The 22,737-nt window shown below is 46.1% G+C and overlaps 1 protein-coding gene across 1 annotated transcript; it reads left to right on the top strand.

Moving 5' to 3' along the window:
* Positions 1-609: 609 nt before the first annotated feature.
* Positions 610-22,162, top strand: LOC311125568 (putative flavin-containing monoamine oxidase A; the record flags this gene model as incomplete). Its single annotated transcript, XM_084199597.1, has 8 exons — positions 610-893; positions 1,064-1,151; positions 2,806-2,986; positions 5,648-5,762; positions 6,312-6,469; positions 7,004-7,093; positions 9,746-9,830; positions 22,062-22,162. Coding segments are annotated over exons 1-8 (936 nt in total), but the record flags the coding sequence as incomplete, so codon positions are not given.
* Positions 22,163-22,737: the final 575 nt, after the last annotated feature.

Here is a 22,737-nt window from a genome sequence, read left to right on the forward strand (position 1 = left end):
CTGACCAGTCTCCCAGTCCCTGCCGCTGAAAAACATCCCCACAGCATGATGCTGCAACCACCATGCTTCACCGTAGGGATGGTGCCAGGTTTCCTCCAGACATGACGCTTGGCATTCAGGCCAAAGAGTTCAATCTTGGTTTCATCAGACCAGAGAATGTTGTTTTCTCACTGTATATCACACTACTAATCCCATGATCATGTTACAGTATGCGAGACTGGTAGTCAGATTGCTGCCTTAGAAACGTTTGTGTTAAATCATTAATATCATGACATGTGTTAAGCCATCCTTATGACCGCCTTATGTAGGCATTATGGAGGGTTGAAGTAATGTGTTACTAAAAGAAGACGGGCGATGATGTATCTATAATGGTTGAGATATACTGCAGGTCAAAGACTAGACTGTGACTGTCGAATTCAGTGTGTTAAAATGAAAATAATATTGAGAATAAATAAGATATGTGCATAGAAGCCTGGGGCAACAGGCAATAACTGCACAATAAACTATAGCCTACAATATGGAGCTAATCGGTAGCCATCATGACCTTCCACCCAGAGTTTTGCTAAATCATGCATGCAGGGAGTGTTGCCAACTAGGCTATATGCTGTTGCGTTTTTTCTTCCAGTCCCGAAGTCTTCCACAAGACTGTTTATGGCTTGATTATGTAAACGACTTATCTGATGTAAACGTTTGATAAAGCCGTTACAGTCTTCAGTACGACACATTTAGCCAACAGATTAGTTAGAATAGTCCAAGTTTTCAGAGTTTTGCAGTCATGACTGAAGAAACGTGGGATGTTGTTATTGTTGGCGCTGGGCTGTCAGGACTGAGTGCTGCTCAGACTCTGCGGAAGAGAAATGGCAAACTTAGAATATTAATTCTGGAAGGAAAAGGTTTGTAAAAACTGTTTGGCATTCATTATGCAGCGAAACAATCAACGTTCTCCGCAGAAATTACAGTCCAAGATTCTGAAATATTTTAACAATTCGAAACGGAATTAGAAGGCAACACTATTATAAAGATGAACATTTAATCAAATTGACGGGGTATGTATTTTTTCCAGACCGGGTAGGAGGACGAACTGTTACCCAGGAATTACCTGCCGCCGGCGGCATTGATCGCTGGGATATGGGAGGCCAGTGGGTTGGCAGGTAGGTTCTTGGAACAGCCTGGTCTCATAGACTAGATGTAACATAGTACACGGAAATCCGGGACATTCAAATTAGTATGGGATTTTATGTTTGGTATGGTTACATAAGACAGAAAGTTACTTAATTCAAAAACGAAACTAAAGTGGTTTGTCGGGGTGGATGGGGAGGCGTATAACACGAACATCTATGAACCCAAAGGTTGTGTGTTCAAATCTCATCACGGACAACTTTAATTAATTAGCAACTTTGCAACTACTTACTACTTTTTAGCAACTTTGCAACTACTTAGCATGTTAGCTAACCCTTCCCCTAACCATAACCCTAAAATACATGATTGAGACCTTTCTGTTTTCTCATTGACATTTAATTCAGCATTGAAAAAGTTTGTTCCACCTGAGTTTGGGTAATCCCAAAATTACATTACTGATTACAATTTTGGACAGGTAACTAGTAACTGTAACGGATTACATTTAGAAAGTAACCAACCCTGTCATCATGCAGCTTAATCACAACAATATTGTCTAAATGATGAATGGTGAAGTAATGAAGAACAATTTATCAATGGTAATTTGTCATCCAGCCAAGCAGAGCAGTGGCATTATGAAGGGAATTAATGTGCCTTTTTGCACTACCTTGAAAATGGACTGACTGATTTCTGCTTACCTTTGGAAAGAAACAAAGTTCATACATAGTTTACATTTATAAGGATGCCAAGCGGAAGTGCCAAGTAGTACATTACATTTCAGTCATTGATATTCCATTATACTGTATAAGCCTATGAAAAAGGCCCCTGAAATTCCCTCTCACACAGTCACATTCCCAATCTATTGGAGGGAACGAACAGAACTGAACATATCTGTATTCCGAGAGTACTGCAAAGCAAGAGAGCTTTGAGGAAATCATAAAAGCTGCTATCAATACGGCCCAAAAAGGAGGCATGATTACTACAGGAGAATAATAGTGGGCTTCATCCAGGACAGAAATCACTACAAATCGACTTACTGGAACGCACTTAGACACAGGCTTAGAACGATTATATAGATTTCTATCGACCTGGAGCGAAGACTGGTAGAGGCCACTGCTGCACCCAGGCAGCTAAGGTGGTTGTCATTGTGGAGTCTGTCAGGTGTTTCAAAAAGGACAGGTCTATGTGCGATCACGGGAAACCTCTTAGAGCTACGGTAGTAGAGGGATGCAGTCAGAACATGGAACAGACTATTATTTATTAATGGCAAAGAAAGTGATCATTTGTGTCACTCTCAGGAGTTTAGTGACTTTAGTGGACTGTGATAAAAGAGGGAGGATGCATACCAGCATCACACTACTGAGCCTCAGGTCAGATAAATAATGTGCCTCCATTTCATCATTGATTTATTTTCAGCACATTCAAATCAGGAAATTAATCAATTAACTGAAACATTATTGATGAAATAATGGACAATGAATCTTCCCACTGGGCACACACTGGTTGAATCCCAAAACCTTCCACGTCATTTTAATGAAATTACATTGAACCAACGTGGAATAGACCTTGAATTAACTTCTTTGCCCAGTGGATTGATTTAGATTTAGTCTCGGTTGACCTTGCTGGTAAGATCAAAGTAAAACAATTATCACTTTGCTAATCTAACTGTTGTTGTCCCTCTTACCTCAGCACTCAGACATACGTCATGGACCTCATTCAGGAGTTTGGCCTGGAGGTCTACACACAATACACCACAGGCAAGAAGGTGCACCACGTTGGAGGTCCTCATGCCAAGGTTTGCACCAGCAGCACCAGTATCCCTGCCCTCTCTCCACTGGTGCTACTGGACCTGTCACAGCTCTTGCGGCAGGTAGGGGACCTAACTCGTCTGGACATTATTCTCCCCAATGTTACAGGTCACAACCAAGCCACAAGGTGTTCTAACGCACATTATTTATCTAAAATTTTGTGAGCAAATGTGTTTAAATCCCTGTTAGTGAGCATTTCTCCTTTGCCAAGATAATCCATCCACCTGACAGGTGTAGCATATCAAGAAGCAGGTTAAACAGCGTGATCATTACACAGGTGCACCTTGTGCTGGGGACAATAAAAGGCTACTAGCAGTTTTGTCACACAGCACAATGCCACAGATGTCTGAAGTATTTTTTTTTTTTTTTTTGGGGGGGGGGTATTTTACCCCCTTTTTCGTGGTATCCAATTGGTAGTTACAGTCTTGTCCCATCGCTGCAACTCCCATACGGACACGGGAGAGGCGAAGGTCGAGAGTGGCGCGTCCTCCGAAACACAACCCAACTGAGCCGCACTGCTTCTCGACACGGTGCCCGCTTAACCCGGAAGCCAGCCACACCAACAGGAGTCGCTAGTGCGCGATGGGACAAGAACATCCCTGCCGGCCAAACCCTCCCCTACCCTGGACGACGCCGCCCCATGGGTCTCCTGGTCGGCTGCGACAGAGCCTGGACTCGAACCAGGATCTCTAGTGGCACAGCTAGCACTGCGATGCAGTGCCTTAGACCACTGCGCCACTCGGGAGGCCTGATGTCTCAAGTTTTGAGGGAGCGTGCCATTGGCATGCTGACTGCAGGAATGTCCACCAGAGATGTTGCCAGAGAACTGAATGTGCATTTCTCTACCATAAGCCGCCTCCAACGTCGCTTTAGAGAATTTGACAGTACGTCTAACCGGCCTCACAACCGCAGACCAGAATGTAACCACGCCAGCCCAGGACCTCCACATCCGTCTTCTTCACCTGCGGAATTGTCTGAGACCAGCCACCCGGACAGCTGATGAAACTGAGGAGTATTTCTGTCTGTAATAATGCCGTTTTGTGGGGAAAAACTGGCTGGGCCTGACTCCCCAGTGGTTTAGATCATTCATGTGTATGCATACATGTACAGTAAGGGAAAAAAGTATTTGATCCCCTGCTGATTTTGTATGTTTGCCCACTGACTGACATGATCAGTCTATCATTTTAATGGTAGGTTTATTTGAACAGTGAGAGACAGAATAACAACAAAAAAATCCAGAAAAATGCATGTAAAAAATGTTATAAATTGATTTGTATTTTAATGAGGGAAATAAGTATTTGATCCCTCTGCAAAACATGACTTAGTACTTGGTGGCAAAACCCTTGTTGGCAATCACAGAGGTCAGACGTTTCTTGTAGTTGGCCACCAGGTTTGCACACATCTCAGGAGGGATTTTGTTCCACTCCTCTTTGCAGATCTTCTCCAAGTCATTAAGGTCCGAGGCTGACGTTTGGCAACTCGAACCTTCAGCTCCCTCCACAGATTTTCTATGGGATTGAGGTCTGGAGACTGGCTAGGCCACTCCAGGACCTTAATGTGCTTCTTCTTGAGCCACTCCTTTGTTGCCTTGGCCGTGTGTTTTGGGTCATTGTCATGCTGGAATACCCATCCATGACCCATTTTCAATGCCCTGGCTGAGGGAAGGAGGTTCTCACCCAAGATTTGACGGTACATGGCCCCGTCCATCGTCCCTTTGATGCGGTGAAGTTGTCCTGTCCCCTTAGCAGAAAAACACCCCCAAAGCATAATGTTTCCACCTCCATGTTTGACGGTGGGAATGGTGTTCTTGGGGTCATAGGCAGCATTCCTCCTCCTCCAAACACGGCGAGTTAAGTTGATGCCAATGAGCTCGATTTTGGTCTCATCTGACCACAACACTTTCACCCAGTTCTCCTCTGAATCATTCAGATGTTCATTGGCAAACTTCAGACGGCGCTGTATATGTGCTTTCTTGTGCAGGGGGACCTTGCGGTCGCTGCAGGATTTCAGTCCTTCACGGCGTAGTGTGTTACCAATTGTTTTCTTGGAGACTATGGTCCCAGCTGCCTTGAGATCATTGACAAGATCCTCCCGTGTAGTTCTGGGCTGATTCCTCACGGTTCTCATGATCATTGCAACTCCACGAGTTGAGATTTTGCATGGAGCCCCAGGCTAAGGGAGATTGACAGTTATTTTGTGTTTCTTCCATTTGTGAATAATCGCACCAACTGTTGTCACCTTCTCACCAAGCTGCTTGGCGATGGTCTTGTAGCCCATTCCAGCCTTGTGTAGGTCTACAATCTTGTCCCTGACATCCTTGGAGAGCTCTTTGGTCTTGGCCATGGTGGAGAGTTTGGAATCTGATTGATTGATTGCTTCTGTGGACAGGTGTCTTTTATACAGGTAACAAACTGAGATTAGGAGCACTCCCTTTAAGAGTGTGCTCCTAATCTCAGCTCGTTACCTGTATAAAAGACACCTGGGAGCCAGAAATCTTTCTGATTGAGAGGGGGTCAAATACTTATTTCCCTCATTAAAATGCAAATACATTTATAAAATTTTTGACTTGCGTCTTTCTGGATTATTTTGTTGTTAGTCTCTCACTGTTCAAATAAACCTACCATTAAAATTATAGACTGATCATTTCTTTGTCAGTGGGCAAAGGTACAAAATCAGCAGGGGATCAAATACTTTTTTCCCTCACTGTATGTGCTGTGTGTCAGATTGACAGGTTGATTGCCACAGTGTCAGTGGAGGACCCCATGAAGACCCCCAATGCCCAGGAGTTGGACAGTATGACCCTACACTCCTACATAGAGAAACATGCCTGGACAGAAGGTGAGCAGCACCACCTCTCACACCTCACCCCAATCACTAAGAATTTGACATCAAAACAACACCAAGGGCATGTAAACCAAAGACTTGTTGTTGATTTGTATATTTTAATTGTGTTATAATAGTGTGGGTATAGACAACAGCAGAGCTGGGATACGGTCAAGATACCACGAGAACAAATGAAAAATCAGGTCGAAGAGTTTATAATTGAGTTTATTACAGATTCAGAGTTATCCAGAATTGGGTGTTCCACTGTACGTTTGCACTGCTAGAAAATGAATGGATTTGATTTTCCCCTACCGTACCTAGAGGACGCTCTCAAGTGTTCCTGGGTGATGTGCATCCTGCCTCAGGCACAGCCAGAGGGCTTGGCTGATGGATGGCCACATATATCTTAGAAGAACCATCTATTATGTATAGTCAGGTCAAAAATTAAATAAATAATACAAATATATATTTGTTTGGTCTCTCTCTCTCTCTCTCTCTCTCTCTCTCTCTCTCTCTCTCTCTCTCTCTCTCTCTCTCTCTCTCTCTCTCTCTCTCTGTCTCCAGAGATGAAGGAGGAGATGGGTGTGTGCAGCCGGGTTTTGTTTGGCATGGAGCCAAATCAAATGTCCTTCCTCTACTTCCTCATGTATGCTGCAGCAGCTGGAGGCGTCCTGTGCCTGCTGGAGAGCACCCCAGGCTCAGCGCAGGAGTTCAGGGTCAAGGTGACCTGGGATGGGCTCTAACCCTCTCTCTAACCCTCTCTCTAACCCTCTCTCTGCCTCCACAGGGGGTAGAGTAGGGGACCGCTGATGGTGGGGGCGACCCGAGTCGAGCCTATGGTCTTTTGACCCTCACAGAGTGGGTTAGGGAGAGGAGTAGAGTGTGTTGGGAATTGGGGAATTGGGGAATTGCAGCTCACCAATGACATAGGAGTCGTAGAAGTCACTTCCGTTGCTCTCTATGGAAAGACAGGAGAATTCTCCTGTTTTGTTGGGTCTTGGAGAACGAGATATTGAAAAGAGAGCTAGAGAGATTTAGGGGAGAGCCATGTACAGTATAGAGAGATACAGAAAGGGAAAGAGAAAAAGTGATACTGGATAGATAGATAAACAGAGAGAAACTGCATCAGATTTTTGTTGCACTTGGATCTGGATATTGCTTGCTTACCACCTACCTAATTAAACTCAGCTCACTGATGGTCTACACTTCTTGTCACTGCACTGACATTGGACTGTAAGGCTGCTCTGTGTCCACAGGGGGGAACCCAGCAGCTGTCAGAGCGTTTAGCCCAGCAGATTGGGAGGGAGAGTGTCCGGCTGGGCCAGGCTGTGACGGCCATATGGCAGGTAGCGTACAGTAACAGCTCACTCAGGGAATGACGAGGTGTGACCCTGAGATAACAGTCACTTCAGACAGGGAACAAGCCATCTCCTGTGGGCCTCTGTCTGTTCTGCTCCTCTCTCTCTCGCTCTCTCTCTCTCTCTCTCTCTCTCTCTCTCTCTCTCTCTCTCTCTCTCTCTCTCTCTCTCTCTCTCTCTCTCTACTCTCTCTACTCTCTCTAATCCTCTCTCTCTCATGCTACTGAGAGGCACCACCGAGCACTGGCATTGCATTGCATCAGTGTAGATGTGTGTTAGCCTATTGAGTGAAGACACTCTCTGTGACCTTTGAGTGTTTGTGTACATGGTGGAAGTGGATCAAAGGTAATGCATGTGGCTAGTTACTGTAGATGAAAGGCACAACAGTTTACAGGAAATGACCCTCTCTATAAAAAGGATAATAAAGTGCTTACGTGATAGGTTAAAAGGAACATCTAAAAGCCATTCTCGAAAAATATGATTATTTAAAAGGTTAAAATTACTCAAATAATTACTCGATTATTTACAAGATAAAGGACCATCTAATAGCCATGTAATTTTGATGTACCAACCTAATGAGGCTTTTAAATCAACCCAATGATTCCTTTCATGTCCTCCGTGCTGCATGACCGTGGTACCACTCGGCTTAACACTGTTGGCCCCATAGCATTCTCCCTTAATAAGAACGTATTGGCTTCCCCGGAGTGTCCAGAGTTTTGGTCATCCATAATGGACGGCACTATTATATTTCTCCCCGGGGCCCTGCCCTCCAGGGTCATCTATAATATCCACTGTGCCTCCATATCTCTGTGCTGCTCATCTCAATGTGCTCCTAAGGGCAGATAGCCCCCAGAGTGCTGCCTGGTCTGGTCCGGCCTACTGGAGAGGAATACTAATGCTGCCTGTCTGTCACAGCTACTGTGTGCTGTATAGTACATTGTACAGTGGCTTGCGAAAGTATTCACCCTCCTTGGCATTTTTCCTATTTTGTTGCCTTACAACCTGGAATTAAAATCGATTTTTGGGGGGTTTGTATGATTTGATTTACACAACATGCCTACCACTTTGAAGATGCAAAATATTTTTTATTGTGAAACAAATATGATAGAAGACAAAAAAACAGAAAACTTGAGCGTGCATAACTATTCATCCCCCCCCCCAATACTTTGTAGAGCCACCTTTTGCAGCAATTACAGCTGCAAGTCTCTTGGGGTATGTCTCTATAAACTTGGCACATCTAGCCACTGGGGTTTTGCCCATTCTTCAAGGCAAAACTGCTCCAGCTCCTTCAAGTTGGATGGGTTCCGCTGGTGTACAGCAATCTTTAAGTCATACCACAGATTCTCAATTGGATTGAGGTCTGGGCTTTGACTAGGCCATTCCAAGACATTTAAATGTTTCTTAAACCACTCAAGTGTTGCTTTAGCAGTATGCTTAGGGTCATTGTCCTGCTGGAAGGTGAACCTCCATCCCAGTCTCAAATCTCTGGAAGACTGAAACAGGTTTCCCTCAAGAATTTCCCTGTATTTAGCGCCATCCATCATTCCTTCAATTCTGACCAGTTTCCCAGTCCCTGCCGATGAAAAACATCCCCACAGCATGATGCTGCCACCACCATGCTTCACAGTGGGGATGGTGTTCTCAGGGTGATGAGAGGTGTTGGGTTTGCGCCAGACATAGCGTTTTCCTTGATGGCCAAAAAGCTCAATTTTAGTCTCATCTAACCAGAGTACCTTCTTCCATATGTTTGGGGAGTCTCCCACATGCCTTTTGGCGAACACCAAACGTGTTTGCTTATTTTTTTCTTTAAGCAATGGCTTTTTTCTGGCCACTCTTCTGTAAATCCCAGCTCTGTGGAGTGTACGGCTTAAAGTGGTCCTATGGACAGATACTCCAATCTCCGCTGTGGAGTTTTGCAGCTCCTTCAGGGTTATCTTTGGTCTCTTTTTGCCACTCTGATTAATGCCCTCCTTGCCTGGTCCGTGAGTTTTGATGGGCGGCCCTCTCTTGGCAGGTTTGTTGTGGTGCCATATTCTTTCAATTTTTTAATAATGGATTTAATGATGCTCCGTGGGATTCAGATATTTTTTTATAACCCAACCCTGATCTTTACTTCTCCACAACTTTGACCCTGACCTGTTTGGAGAGCTCCTTGGTCTTCATGGTGCCGCTTGCTTGGTGGTGCCCCTTGCTTAGTGGTGTTGCAGACTCTGGGGCCTTTCAGAACAGGTGTATATATACTGAGGTCATGTGACACTTAGATTGCACAGAGGTGGACTTTATTTAACTAATTATGTGACTTCTGAAGGTAATTGGTTGCACCATATCTTATTTAGGGGCTTCATAGCAAAGGGGGTGAATACATATGCACGCACCACTTTTCCGTTATTTATTTTTGTATAAAAGTTATTTTTTTCATTTCACTTCACAAACTTGGACTATTTTGTGTCCTGTACATGAAATCCAAATTAAAATCCATTTATATTACAGGTTGTAATGCAACAAAATAGGAAAACCGCAAACGGGGATGAATACCTTTGCAAGGCACTGTATACTGTAGATGTGTTTGTGATTTGATTTGTCTGTGTGTGTGTGTGCGAGTTCATGTACAGTACATGCATGTGTGTGTCTTTCCCATAGGATGCTGAGCAGGCCAAGGTGATGACAGCCACCCAGTCCTACTTGTGCAGAGCAGTGATTGTCACCTGCCCTCCTCACCTGGCAGGTCAGTGTGTGTGTGTGTGTGTGTCCCACCTCTGTCGCCCCACTTCACCACTCCTCTAATGAAATACCCACTGACACGTCAACTCACAGGCTAGCCACTAAGGTGTATTGAACAGGGCAGCCATGCAGATATGACAAGACCCTGGTTCTGACAACTCATACCTGGAAGGTGGGATGGAGGAATGGAGGCATGCCCCACTGCCCGCTACCAGGAACCCAGAGAACACATAGAACCCTCTGCTGGAGCCATGGACCCCAGCCAGGACACTTAATGAGACAGATCTGGGAACAGCTTTGAATTATGCAGCAGGGATCTGTCGGGCTCTGTTGCCAGTGGCTGCTGTGGAGGCACCCTGACAGGTGACAGGGACTCTTAAAACCAGAGCCTGTGCAGTAATTTAGATGTCCATCCAAAAAGAGGGGTGAAGGATAAATAAAAGAAGTGAGTGGCGCTTAAAGTCATTTGTGTGACACGTTCACTTTGAAATTCAGGTGCCCTGGAAACTGCCCTGGCATTTCCAGTCAGAGGAAGCTGGGTATGGATAGACCTTGCCATAAAGCTCACCTTGGCATGGAGCAAGTTTCTGATTAAAGAAGGAGTGAGGACGTTGTGTAAGGCCGACTCACACACTCGTGCCCGTGTACACCCACACACATTCACACACAGTCCTTGTATCTGTATAGAGCCACGATGAATAGTACATAACCCTCAAATAAACTCAGACATGTTTTCATGGTTTCCTTCATAATGGACATATTCCGCTACACACACACACACACACACTCACACACACACACACACACACACACACACACACACACACACACACACACACACACACACACACACACACACACACACACACACACACACACACACACACACACACACACACACACACACACACACACACACACACACACACACACACACACACACACACACACACACACACACACACCACACACACAAACACATCTTTGCAGACACACACAGCCCTTCTCTGTCACTCTGTCTGGGAGTTGTGTGTTCTCTGATCCATCATGAATTGGCGGCTTTACAATTTATTCCACCATCCATCTATCTTTTATAATGAGTGGAGTTGTCCTTTTTGCCTGTTTCTCAGCCATCTCAATGATTTATGCTTGACTGCATAGTAGTTCACTCTGCAGGAGATTGTGGCGCCAGGATATGAGTGTTTTGGCTGTGTCTTTGCTTTTCGGAACATTGCTACATATTCATTTTTATACTCTAAATGTTTTATTTGTTCCAAAGTGTATTACACATGCCAAGCCGTTGTTTTGTTGTTGTCAACCTCAAAACTACTATCTTGTTATCACTCTTAGCAAATGCCTGCTGTATGACTCAATGGAGTTAATTTGATCTTCTTTTCTAGGACTGTTCTACTCTACAAGACACACAGCTGTCCATGTTCTAAATTAGCATTTTGTTTGAATATAAATTTGAGTCTGCGTGTGTGTGTGATTATGTGTTTGACAAGTAGTAGCTAGGTCGCTTTGAGCATGGCAGCTGTTTGTGTGTGTGTGTGTATGTGTGTGTGTGTATGTTCGTGCATTAGTGTGTTTGCATGTGTGCACCTGGCCGTGTGTGTCTTCATGCCTGCATGTGTGTGCACATTTGTTTGTATGTGTGTATGTGTGCTCCTTCGTGTGTGTGTGTGTGCGTGAGTGTGTGTGTGTGTGTGTTTGTATGTATTTTCTGTTGTGGATGTGGGTGAATTAAGGTGTACTCTACATGGGTGAAATTAGGTTCTGGGCAATAGGCAATCTCCCTCTAAGTATAGTTCTACCTGACTAAACTGGAATTTCAAATGGATGCAATTGGACTTGACTGGCAGCCAAGCGGCCCAGCGCCTGATATTGCCATCTATCTTCTCCCCTCTGCAAGAGGAGCTTTTTTAATGACAGCAGGCTAGGGCAATGGCACAGGACCCGACAGATCTGCCACTCATAGCTAATTCATATGGCTTGTTTACACTGTAGGAAAACAGGTAAGCAATGCATTAGCATTGATTTGCCCACTATGACCCAAGCCTCATCCAGAAGGCTGAAAGGCTTTCAGACACTGTGTGTATAAGACTAAATCCTGACTTATTAGGTATTGCACTGAAAGTAGGAGTTATTGCGAAGTTGAAGTGATTCAAAAAATATACAGTAGATATTAATCTCTCTGGAAGATTAAACCTTTGAAAACGGATTTGGTTATCAGTTTATTACATTGCATATATTTGTTTCTAAGAAAAGTACATACTGGTACTTGACTGCATTTGTGCTGTATTTATCTCCAGTTTCTTATCACTTTTCTTCTGGACCCTGAGAGAATGTAGCAACAAAGTTGGAGATAGAAAATGAGCTGTGTAAAATCCTTGAGCACCCTTGCCGGAGGCTACGGTTAGATCTCAGATCTGTTTCACAGGTCACTGTCAAAAGAGGAACTGGAGAGACAGATGTGCCAGTTATCAGGGTAGGGGGAAAAGATTTTCAAATCACAAAAACATTAGTGAGAGAGCGAGAGAAAGTGAGAGAGTGAGAGAGAATAAGGGAGAGGAGAGAGAGAGAGAGAGAAAGAGAGAGAGAGAGAGAGTAGAGACAGAGTGAAAACAGACTGCAGTGAATATTAGCTAAGGGAAAATGGAGTCACAATGAGTCAGGGTAAGGGAGCCAGTGGAGCAGAAGACTACCTTGTAAAGATGAGGTGTGTGTCTAGACTGGCAGACAGTGCTACTGGAACGACAGTCAGTAATGATCGACTGTCACTGTTGGATTAGAGTGATAGGCCTCTACCGATCCGAGCAAAATGTACCCGAAGGAAAATTCTGTCACCCATTTCAGAAGAATCCGCTTGGATCAGCATTCAACACCATAGTACCCTCAAAGCTCATCATTAAGCTCGAGGCCCTGGGTCTGAACCCCGCCCTGTGCAACTGGGTCCTGGACTTCATGACGGGCCGCCCCCCCAGGTGGTGAAGGTAGGAAACAACATCTACACTTCGCTGATCCTCAACACTTGGGACCCTCAAGGGTGCGTGCTCAGCCCCCTCCTGTACTCCCTGTTCACCCATGACTGCGTGGCCAAGCATGCCTCCAACTCAATCGTCAAGTTTGCAGACGACACAACAGTAGTTGGCTGGATTACCAACAATGACGAGACAGCCTACAGGGAGGAGGTGAGGGCTCTGGGAGTGTGGTGCCAGGAAAATAACCTCTCACTCAACGTCAACAAAACAAAGGAGATGATCGTGGACTTCAGGTAACAGCAGAGGGTGCACCCCCCTTTCCACATCAACGGGACCGCAGTGGAGAAGGTGAAAATCTTCAAGCTCCTAGGCGTACACATCACTGACAAACTGAAATGGTCCACCCATGCAGACAGTGTGGTGAAGAAGGCACAACAGAGCCTCTTCAACCTCAGGAGGCTGAAGAAATTTGGCCTGGCACCTAAAACCCTCACAAACTTTTACAGATGCACAATTCAGAGCATCCTGTCGGACTGTATCACTGCCTGGTACGGCAACTGCACTGCCCGCAGCCGCAGGGCTGTCCAGAGGGTGGTCTGCCGAATGCATTACCGGGGGCAAACTACCCGCCCTCCAGGACACCTACAGCACCTGATGCCACAGGAAGGCCAAAAAGATCATCAAGGACATCTACCACCCGAGCCACTGCCTGTTCACCCCGCTATCATCCAGAAGGCGAGGTCAGTACAGGTGCATCAAAGCTGGGACCGAGAGACTGAAAAACAGCTTCTATCTCAAGGCCATCAGACTGTTAAATAGCCATCACTAGCACATTAGAGGCTGCTGCTGCCTATAGAAATCACTGGCCACTTTAAGAAATGGAACACTAGTCACTTTAATAATGTTTACATATCTTGCATTACTCATCTCATATGTATACTGTATTCTATAATATTCTACTGTATCTTAGTCCATGCCGCTCTGTCATTTCTGTCATTGCTTGTCCATATATGTATATATTCTTAATTCCATTCCTTACTTAGATTTGTGTGTATTTGGTATATGTTTTGAAATTGTTAGATATTAGTTGTTAGATATTACTGCACTGTCAGAGCTAGAAGCACAAGCATTTCGCTACAGCTCAAAACTCCTGAAGGCAGTAAAACACCCGATTGAACTAATCAAGCTCTTGTTGTCCCATTTTATAGTGTGCCCTTGAGTTCAGGTGGCAAGGTGATTAGTTAAATTATGCCTTTAAGTGCCTGATTGGAACTAAAGACTGTTGTCCACTCTCCTTCTCTCCAGCGTGCCAGCCATGGTTTGAACATTACAGTGCTGTGTAATAAAATCAAGACTAAAGCACCTCCAATACCTGAATGTAGATGTAAACCTGCAGTCACATGATCACAGGTCCAGGCTCTTGACCCATAAAGCCCCAGTGCAATACTCTATTGCAAACACTGGACCCACTTCCTGTCCCCTGATGCTTTATCATCTACCCTCTGAGTGACATTGGATTGTTGGTTGGTCTGTGGCAATTGTTGTGAATGTGATTGAGTATAACATTTTACATTTACATTTTAGTCATTTAGCAGACGCTCTTATCCAGAGTGACTTACAGTTAGTGAATACATTTTTTTTATTTTTATACTGGCCCCCCGTGGGAATCGAACCCACAACCCTGGCGTTGCAAACACCATGCTCTATCAACTGAGCTACATCCCTGCCAGCCATTCCCTCCCCTACCCTGGACGACGCTGGGCCAATTGTGCGCCGCCCATGAGTCTCCCGGTCGCGGCCAGCTGCGACAGAGCCTGGATTCGAACCAGGATCTCTAGTGGCACAGTTAGCACTGCGATGCAGTGCCTTAGACCACTGCGCCACTCAGGAGAACAGTATAAGAAGTGGGTCCAGTGTTTATAATAGAGTATTGCAATTGTGTCAGTATAGCAAACCACACTGAAGTCATTGTTATTACCATGGTGCTACAATGGTACATTCAACCACAGTTATCAGTCTTTACAGCATCTGCCAATGAAGCATGGACTTGTGAGTCATAAATACATAAATGCATCATAAATACAATACCTTAGGAATAACCTGGTTGAATAAGTTCATCAGCTAGTTCAAAAAGTATGGTTAAAAACACCATTTAGAAAATGTCACACCTTCTCTAATGCTGCTTTTCAATGGCAACTGTATTTATAGGGCGTTTGGCTGTCACATCACACTTCACACATTGACATGGCTCTGTAGACTATGACATGGAAAAGCACTGTGGCTCCTGTGAGCTTATTTTATTGAGCAGTTTTCCCTGCATTTGTAACATAGATTGGGTGCTGTTGGCTCAACATTATTCACCTAAAATGCTATCAGTGCTCCTGATGTTTTTTTGCCTCTGTGTTTTCTTCCTGCATGGAATTTCTAGGTACAGACATCACATTCATAACCATTCTATGTTGAATGACAATTTTATTCATAGTCTACATCCCAAATGGCACCCTATTCGCTATATAGTGAGCCCTATGGCCCCTGGTCAAAAGTAGTGCACTAAATATGGAATAGGGTGCCATTTGGGACACAGAACACTACATGATCAAAAGTATGTGGACACCTGCTCGTCGAACATCTCATTATGCAGACATTCTGGAATTTTCATCACAGTAATATTTCTCATAAAAACTAGAAGAGAAGCAGTTCATCTCTCATCAACCCTCAACCATGAAATACTGGCATGCATGTTGTTGATGTTAGTTCTGTATGTGCAGTTAAAGGCATGTTGCTCTGTTTTGAGCAAGCTGCAGCATTGCTAGGTCTTTCTTTGCTGCACTTGACCATTGTCACGAACGTTGACTGATGACTCGTGGAACCAAGGCGCAGCGTGATAAGCGTACATTTTATTTAGTACACAACACACGAACAAAACAACAAAACGAACGATACGTGAAGTCCTGAGGTTACAACAACACAAACCTTTACGGAACAAGATCCCACAAACTAACTGGTGCCAACAGGCTGCCTAAGTATGGTCCCCAATCAGAGACAACGAGCTACAGCTGCCTCTGATTGGGAACCACCCTGGCCAACATAGATCTAAACGATCTAGAACAAAAAACATAGAAAAATCCACACCCTGGCTCAACATTTAAGAGTCCCCAGAGCCAGGGCGTGACAGTACCCCCCCCCAAAGGATCCGTCTCCGGGCGTGACCACCACCTTTTCTCCACCTCCGTTGCGCCCCTGGTCTGGTCTGGCCCCGCTGACTGGAGCTGGACCCGACGACGGTGGACCAAACCTTACCGGCTCCGGACTGGAGCCGCTGGCCGGAGCTGGACTGGACACCGGTGTAGCGGATTGCTCTGGCTCCGGAGTGGATCCGCTGACTGGAGTTGGACCGGACCCCGGTGGAGCGGATTGCTCTGACTCTGGAGTGGAGCAGCTGACCGGTGCCGGACCAGGCACCGGTGGAACAGGCACGGGCCGTGCCGGACTGGACACACGCACCACTGGCTTGGCGCGGGGAGCAGGAACGGGCCGGACCGGGCTGATGACGCGCACCACTGGCTTGGCGCGGGGAGCAGGAACGGGCCGGACCGGGCTGGCGACGCGCACCACTGGCTTGGTGCGGGGAGCAGGAATAGGCCGGACCGGGCTGGCGACGCGCACCACTGGCTTGGTGCGGGGAGCAGGAACAGGCCGGACCGGGCTGGCGACGCACACCACTGGCTTGGTGCGGGGAGCAGGAACAGGCCGGACCGGGCTGGCGACGCGCACTACTGGATTGGTGCGAGGGACAGGAACAGGCCGGACCGGGCTGGCGACGCGCACCACTGGCTTGGTGCGAGGGACAGGAACAGGCCGGACCGGGCTGGCGACGCGCACCAATGGCTTGGTGCGAGGGACAGGAACAGGCCGGACCGGGCTGGCGATGCGCACCACTGGCTTGGTGCGAGGGACAGGAACAGGCCGGACCAGGCTGGCAACGCGCACCACTGGCTTGGTGCGAGGGACAGGAACAGGCCGGACCGGGCTGGCAAAGCGCACCACTGGCTTGGTGCGAGGGACAGGAACAGGCCGGGCTGGACTGGGAACATGCACCACTGGCTTGGTGCGGGGAGCAGGAACAGGCCGGGCTGGACTGGGAACACGCACCACTGGCTTGGTGCGGGGAGAAGGAACAGGCCGGGCTGGACTGGGAACACGCACCACTGGCTTGGTGCGGGGAGCCGGAACGGGCCGGGCCGGACTGTGGAGGCGGACTGGAGGTCTGGAGCGGAGAGCTGACGCAACCCGTCCTGGCTGAATGCCTATTTCCACACAATATGTGTGAGGCATCAGCACAGGACATACAGGGCTGTGCACTCGTACTGGCGCTACAGCACGTGGCACTGGCGCAGGATATACGGGACCGAGGAGGTGTACTGGAGGCCACGAGCGTTGAGCCGGCACACCCCGTCCTGGCTGCATGCCCATCTTAGCACGACACGTGCGAGGTGCTAGCACCGGACGTACAGGACTGTGCCGGAACACTCGCGGCACAGTACGTGGCTCCGCATAACACGGAGCCTGCCCAGTCTCACGCTTCCTAGCCTGAGTACGGGGAGTTGGCTCTGCTCTAACTCTAGGCTCCGCCAACCACCCTTCTTGGGGCTGTCTCTCGGACTTCCTCCTCGGCCGGTACCCTCTGCGATGCCGCTGCTCCTCTCTGTAGCGCGCCTCCACAGTCTCCTCCCAAGGACGGCGATCTATTCCGGCCTGAATCTCTTCCCAAGTCCAGGATCCCTTCCCGTCCAGGATCTCCTCCCAAGTCCAGGCTGTCTGTTCCTGGACACGCTGCTTGGTCCTTTTTTGGTGGGATCTTCTGTCACGAACGTTGACTGATGACTCGTGGAACCAAGGCGCTGCGTGATAAGCGTACATTTTATTTAGTACACATCACACGAACAAAACAACAAAACGAACGATACGTGAAGTCCTGAGGTTACAACAACACAAACCTTTACGGAGCAAGATCCCACAAACTAACTGGTGCCAACAGGCTGCCTAAGTATGGTCCCCAATCAGAGACAACGAGCTACAGCTGCCTCTGATTGGGAACCACCCTGGCCAACATAGATCTAAACGATCTAGAACAAAAAACATAGAAAACTAAACATAGAAAAATCCACACCCTGGCTCAACATTTAAGAGTCCCCAGAGCCAGGGCGTGACAACCATATTACCGGACAGTAATCAAGATGGGACAAGACCAGAGCCTGAACAACTAGTACAGTTGATTTTTGTGTGAATTCTTTTTTGTTATTTTTTTATAACAGACATACCCCTCCCCATCTTCACAACAACTTTGTAAATTTGACTTAACCATGATTATTGACCGCCCAATGTCATACCTAAGAGTTTAACTTCCTCAACTTGCTCAATGGTCAAACCCTGTATGCACAACTCCAGTTAAGGTTTAGGTCTTAGAGAATGTTTTGAGCCAAATACACTACATGACCAAAAGTATGTGGACACCTGCTCGTCGAACATCTCATTCCAAAATCATGGGCATTAATATGGAGTTGGTCCCCCCTTTGCTGCTATAACAGCCTCCACTATTCTGGGAAGGCTTTCCACTAGATGTTGGAACATTGCTGCAGGGACTTTCTTCCATTCAGCCACAAGAGCATTAGTGAGGTCGGGCACTCGCAGTCGGCATTCCAATTCATCCCAAAGGTGTTCAATGGGGTTAAGGTCAGGGCTCTGTGCAGGCCAGTCAAGTTCTTCAACACCGATCTCGACAAACCATTTCTGTATGGACATCGTTTTTTGCACAGGGGCATTGTCATGTTGCCACAAAGTTGGAAGCACAGAATCGTCTAGAATGCCATTGTATGCTGTAGCATTAAGATTTCCCTTCACTGGAACTAATGGGCCTAGCCCGAACCATGAAAAACAGCCCTAGACCATTATTCCTCCTCATCCAAACTATGCATTCGGGCAGGTAGCGTTGTCCTGGCATCCGCCAAACCCAGATTTGTCCGTCGGACTGCCAGATGGTGAAGCGTGATTCATCACTCCAGCCGACGCTTGGCATTGCGCATGGTGATCTTAGGCTTGTGTGCGGCTGCTCGGCCATGGAAACCCATTTCATGAAGCTCCCAACGAACAGTTATTGTGCTGATGTTGCTTCCATAGGCAGTTTGGAACTCAGTAATGAGTGTTGCAACCGAGGACAGAAGATTTACACGCTCTACGCGCTTCAGCACTCGGCAGTCCCGTTTTGTGAGCTTGTGTGGCCTCCCACTTTGCGGCTGAGCCGTTGTCGCTCCTAGACGTACGTTTCCACTTCACAATAACAGCACTTACAGTTGACCGGGGCAGCTCTAGCAGGGCAGAAATTGGATGAACTGACTTGTTGGAAAGGTGGCATCCTATGACTGTGCCACATTGAAAGTCACTGAGCTCTTCAGTAAGGCCATTCTACTGCCAATGTTTGTCTTTGGAGATGGCATGGCTGTGTGCTCAATTTTATACACCTGTTTGCAATGGGTGTTGCTAAAATAGCCGATTCCACTAATTTGAAGGGGTGTCTACATACTTTCGTATATATAGTGTAGTCTGGTTGTGAAATAGACAGTGGGTTTGCATCATGGCACAAGTGTCAGGACATGCAGATTCACAATGACAGGTGTCAATAAACAGTAGGATGCATGATGTCGGAATTAGTATTTCAGCCATGGTCCCAGTTATTTGTTTCATGGTAGGACAGTCTGACACATGATATGCAAGGCATCAATTGTCTTCAACAATATGCACCATAACAAGTACAGTGCATTCGGAATGTATTCAGACCCCTTGACTTTTTCCACATTTTGTTACGTTACAGCCTTATTCTAAAATTAATGAAATTGTTTTTTTCCCTCATCCATCTACACAAAATACCCCATAATGACAAAGCAAAAACAGGTTTTTAGAAATCTTTGCAAATGTGTTAAAAACAACAACTAAAATATCACATTTACATAAGTATTCAGACCCTTTACTCAGTACTTTGTTGAAGCACCTTTGGCAGCGATTACAGCCTCGAGTCTTCTTGGGTATGATGCCACAAGCTTGGCACACCTGTATTTGGGGAGTTTCTCACATTCTTCTCTGCAGATCCTCTCAAGCTCTGTCAGGTTGGATGGGGTGCGTTGCTGCACAGCCATTTCCAGGTCTCTCCAGAGATGTTCGATTGGGTTCAAATCCGGGCTCTGGCTGGGCCACTCAAGGACATTCAGAGACTTGTCCCGAAGCCACTCCTGCGTTGTCTTGGCTGTGTGTTTAGGGTCGTTGCCCTGTTGGAAGGTGAACCAGGCCACAGTCTGAGGTCCTGAGCGCTCTGGAGCAGGTTTTCATCAAGGATATCTCTGTACTTTGCTCCATTAATCTTTCCCTCTATCCTGACTAGTCTCCCAGTCCTTACCACTGAAAAACATCCTTACAGCATGATGCTGCCACCACCATGCTTCGCTGTAGGGATGGTGGTTGATGGTTTCCTCCAGACGTGATGCTTGGCATTCAGGCCAAAGAGTTCAATCTTGGTTTCATCAGACCAAATAATCTTGTTTCTCATGGTCTGAGAGTCCTTTAGGTGCCTTTTGGCAAACTCCAAGCGGGCTCTCATGTGCCTTTTACTGAGGAGTGGCTTCTGTCTGGCCACTCTACCATAAAGGCCTGATTGGTGGAGTGCTGCAGAGATGGTTGTCCTTCTGGAAGGTTCTCCCATATCCATAGAGGAACCCTGGAGCTCGGTCACCTCCCTGACCAAGGCCCTTCTCCCCCGATTGCTCAGCTTGGCCAGGCAGCCAGCTCTAAGAAGAGTCTTGGTGGTTCCAAACTTCTTCCATTTAAGAATGATAGAGGCCACTGTGTTCTTGGGGACCTTCAATGCTGCAGAAATGTATTGGTACCCTTCCCCAGATGTGTGCCTCAAGACAATCCTGTCTCGGAGCTCTACGGACAATTCCTTCGACCTAATGGCTTGGTTTTTGCTCTGACATGCACTGTCAACTGTGGGACCTTATATAGACAGGTGTGTGCCTTTCCAAATCATGTCCAATCAATTGGATTTACCACAGGTGGACTCCAATCAAGTTGTAGAAACATCTCAAGGATGATCAATGGAAACAGGATGCTCAATTTCGAGTCTCATATTAAAGGGTCTGAATGCTTATGTAAATAAGGTATATATATATATATGTTTTTTATATTTACATTTGCCAACATTTCTAAATCCTGTTTTTCCGATTTGTCATTATGGGGTGTTGATGAGAAATAAAATTAATTTGATCCATTTTGCTGTTACAAAATGTGGAAAAAGGAAAGAGGTCTGAATACTTGGATGTGAATGAATGGTCATGAATTGACATAACAACACTTTACCACAGGTTTTATTTCATTGTTGTCATTTTCATGTCAGAGGAAGTGTAACCCACTTTTCAATTGTATTATTTAGTTTGGTTAGCAGAACGGGCCTTCATTTGTAGTTTCTGACAGACATTGACAGCTCTAGAACAGTAGTCCCCATCTTACACAAGCTTTTGTGGCACACTGCAGCCAACGTTGACTGCCTTCTCCTCAGTGTGTGACAGACGTTCAATGTTCCTAGCCTTGACAGTACAATACTGATGAAGTTATTCAATCTGTCTTTACAAAGGAATAATACAAGTTGGATCTTAAAATGTAAATAAGGTTACTGGTTACTGCAACCACAGCTTTAAGGCAAACCGACAGCCCAGCAGTGTTTAATCGCAGGGATTTTCTGTGCAGGGCCATTTCTGAGAGATCCATGCAGGCAGTCACTGGGGTATTGAATTCAATTTACCTGAGTGCTGGTCGATGATTCAAAAACGAAAGCCCATTCTGATCAATACAGGGGTTAACCAAAGTGATGCGTGTTATGTATTCCTCTCCTCTCACTCTCACTCTCTTATTCTCTTTTCCTTTTGTATCTCTCGCTCTATCTTTGTCCCTTAATTCTCTACACCATTATTGTCAGTCACTATCAAAACCCAGAGAGGCAAACCTCTCGATTCAGCACTTTTCTCTCCCTTCTGTTGTCCATTATAGCTGGCATAGTGACAAGTCATCACCTTTCTCCTGAGATAACCCAAACTCAATATATTTCTCCTGAGATAACCCAATCTCAATATATTTCTCCTGAGATAACCCAATCTCAATATATTTTTCCTGAGATAACCCAATCTCAATATATTTCTCCTTCTCCCCAGCTAAGATCCACTACCAACCTGCTCTACCCAGTCAGAGAGAACACCTCACACAGAACATGCCTGTTGGGCACTTGATGAAGTTTATCATCACCTACCAGATGGTTAGTAACACACATGTGCATGCACATGCGTACACATACACACACACACACACACACACACACACACACACACACACACACACACACACACACACACACACACACACACAGACACACACACACACAGTCAATAACACAATTTATTAACACCATTGGCTCATAAGAGACTTGACACACATTGATAATAACACTAACCCTTTTCTCATATAATGTTCAAAATATATTCTCAGCCTGTACTGTATATGAACATGATTTGTCCCTCCACATGATGAAGTGTGCCTCTGTATGAGACACAATACTGTACATTAGTCACATTACATTAATAAGCACGCAGAGCCCTGAGGTTCGCCACACACTACACATAGTACTTTTATGAGTGTCAAATGACTAATTTATGAGGCATTCAAAATACATTACCATGTTTCATGTGCTGCTGATATTATGAGGTAGTTTGGAATTTGACCACTGACATGCTGACATACAGTATAATTAAGTGATAATGCCCAAGAAGCCGGTGTTTGGAGAGATATATTGGCACGGGTGTTGTTAGGCCCGAGACGAAATCGTGCCAATAT

Source organism: Coregonus lavaretus, assembly GCF_964263955.1.
Source record: "Coregonus lavaretus genome assembly, contig: HAP1_SCAFFOLD_7540, whole genome shotgun sequence".
Classification (NCBI taxonomy): Eukaryota; Metazoa; Chordata; class Actinopteri; order Salmoniformes; family Salmonidae; genus Coregonus; species Coregonus lavaretus.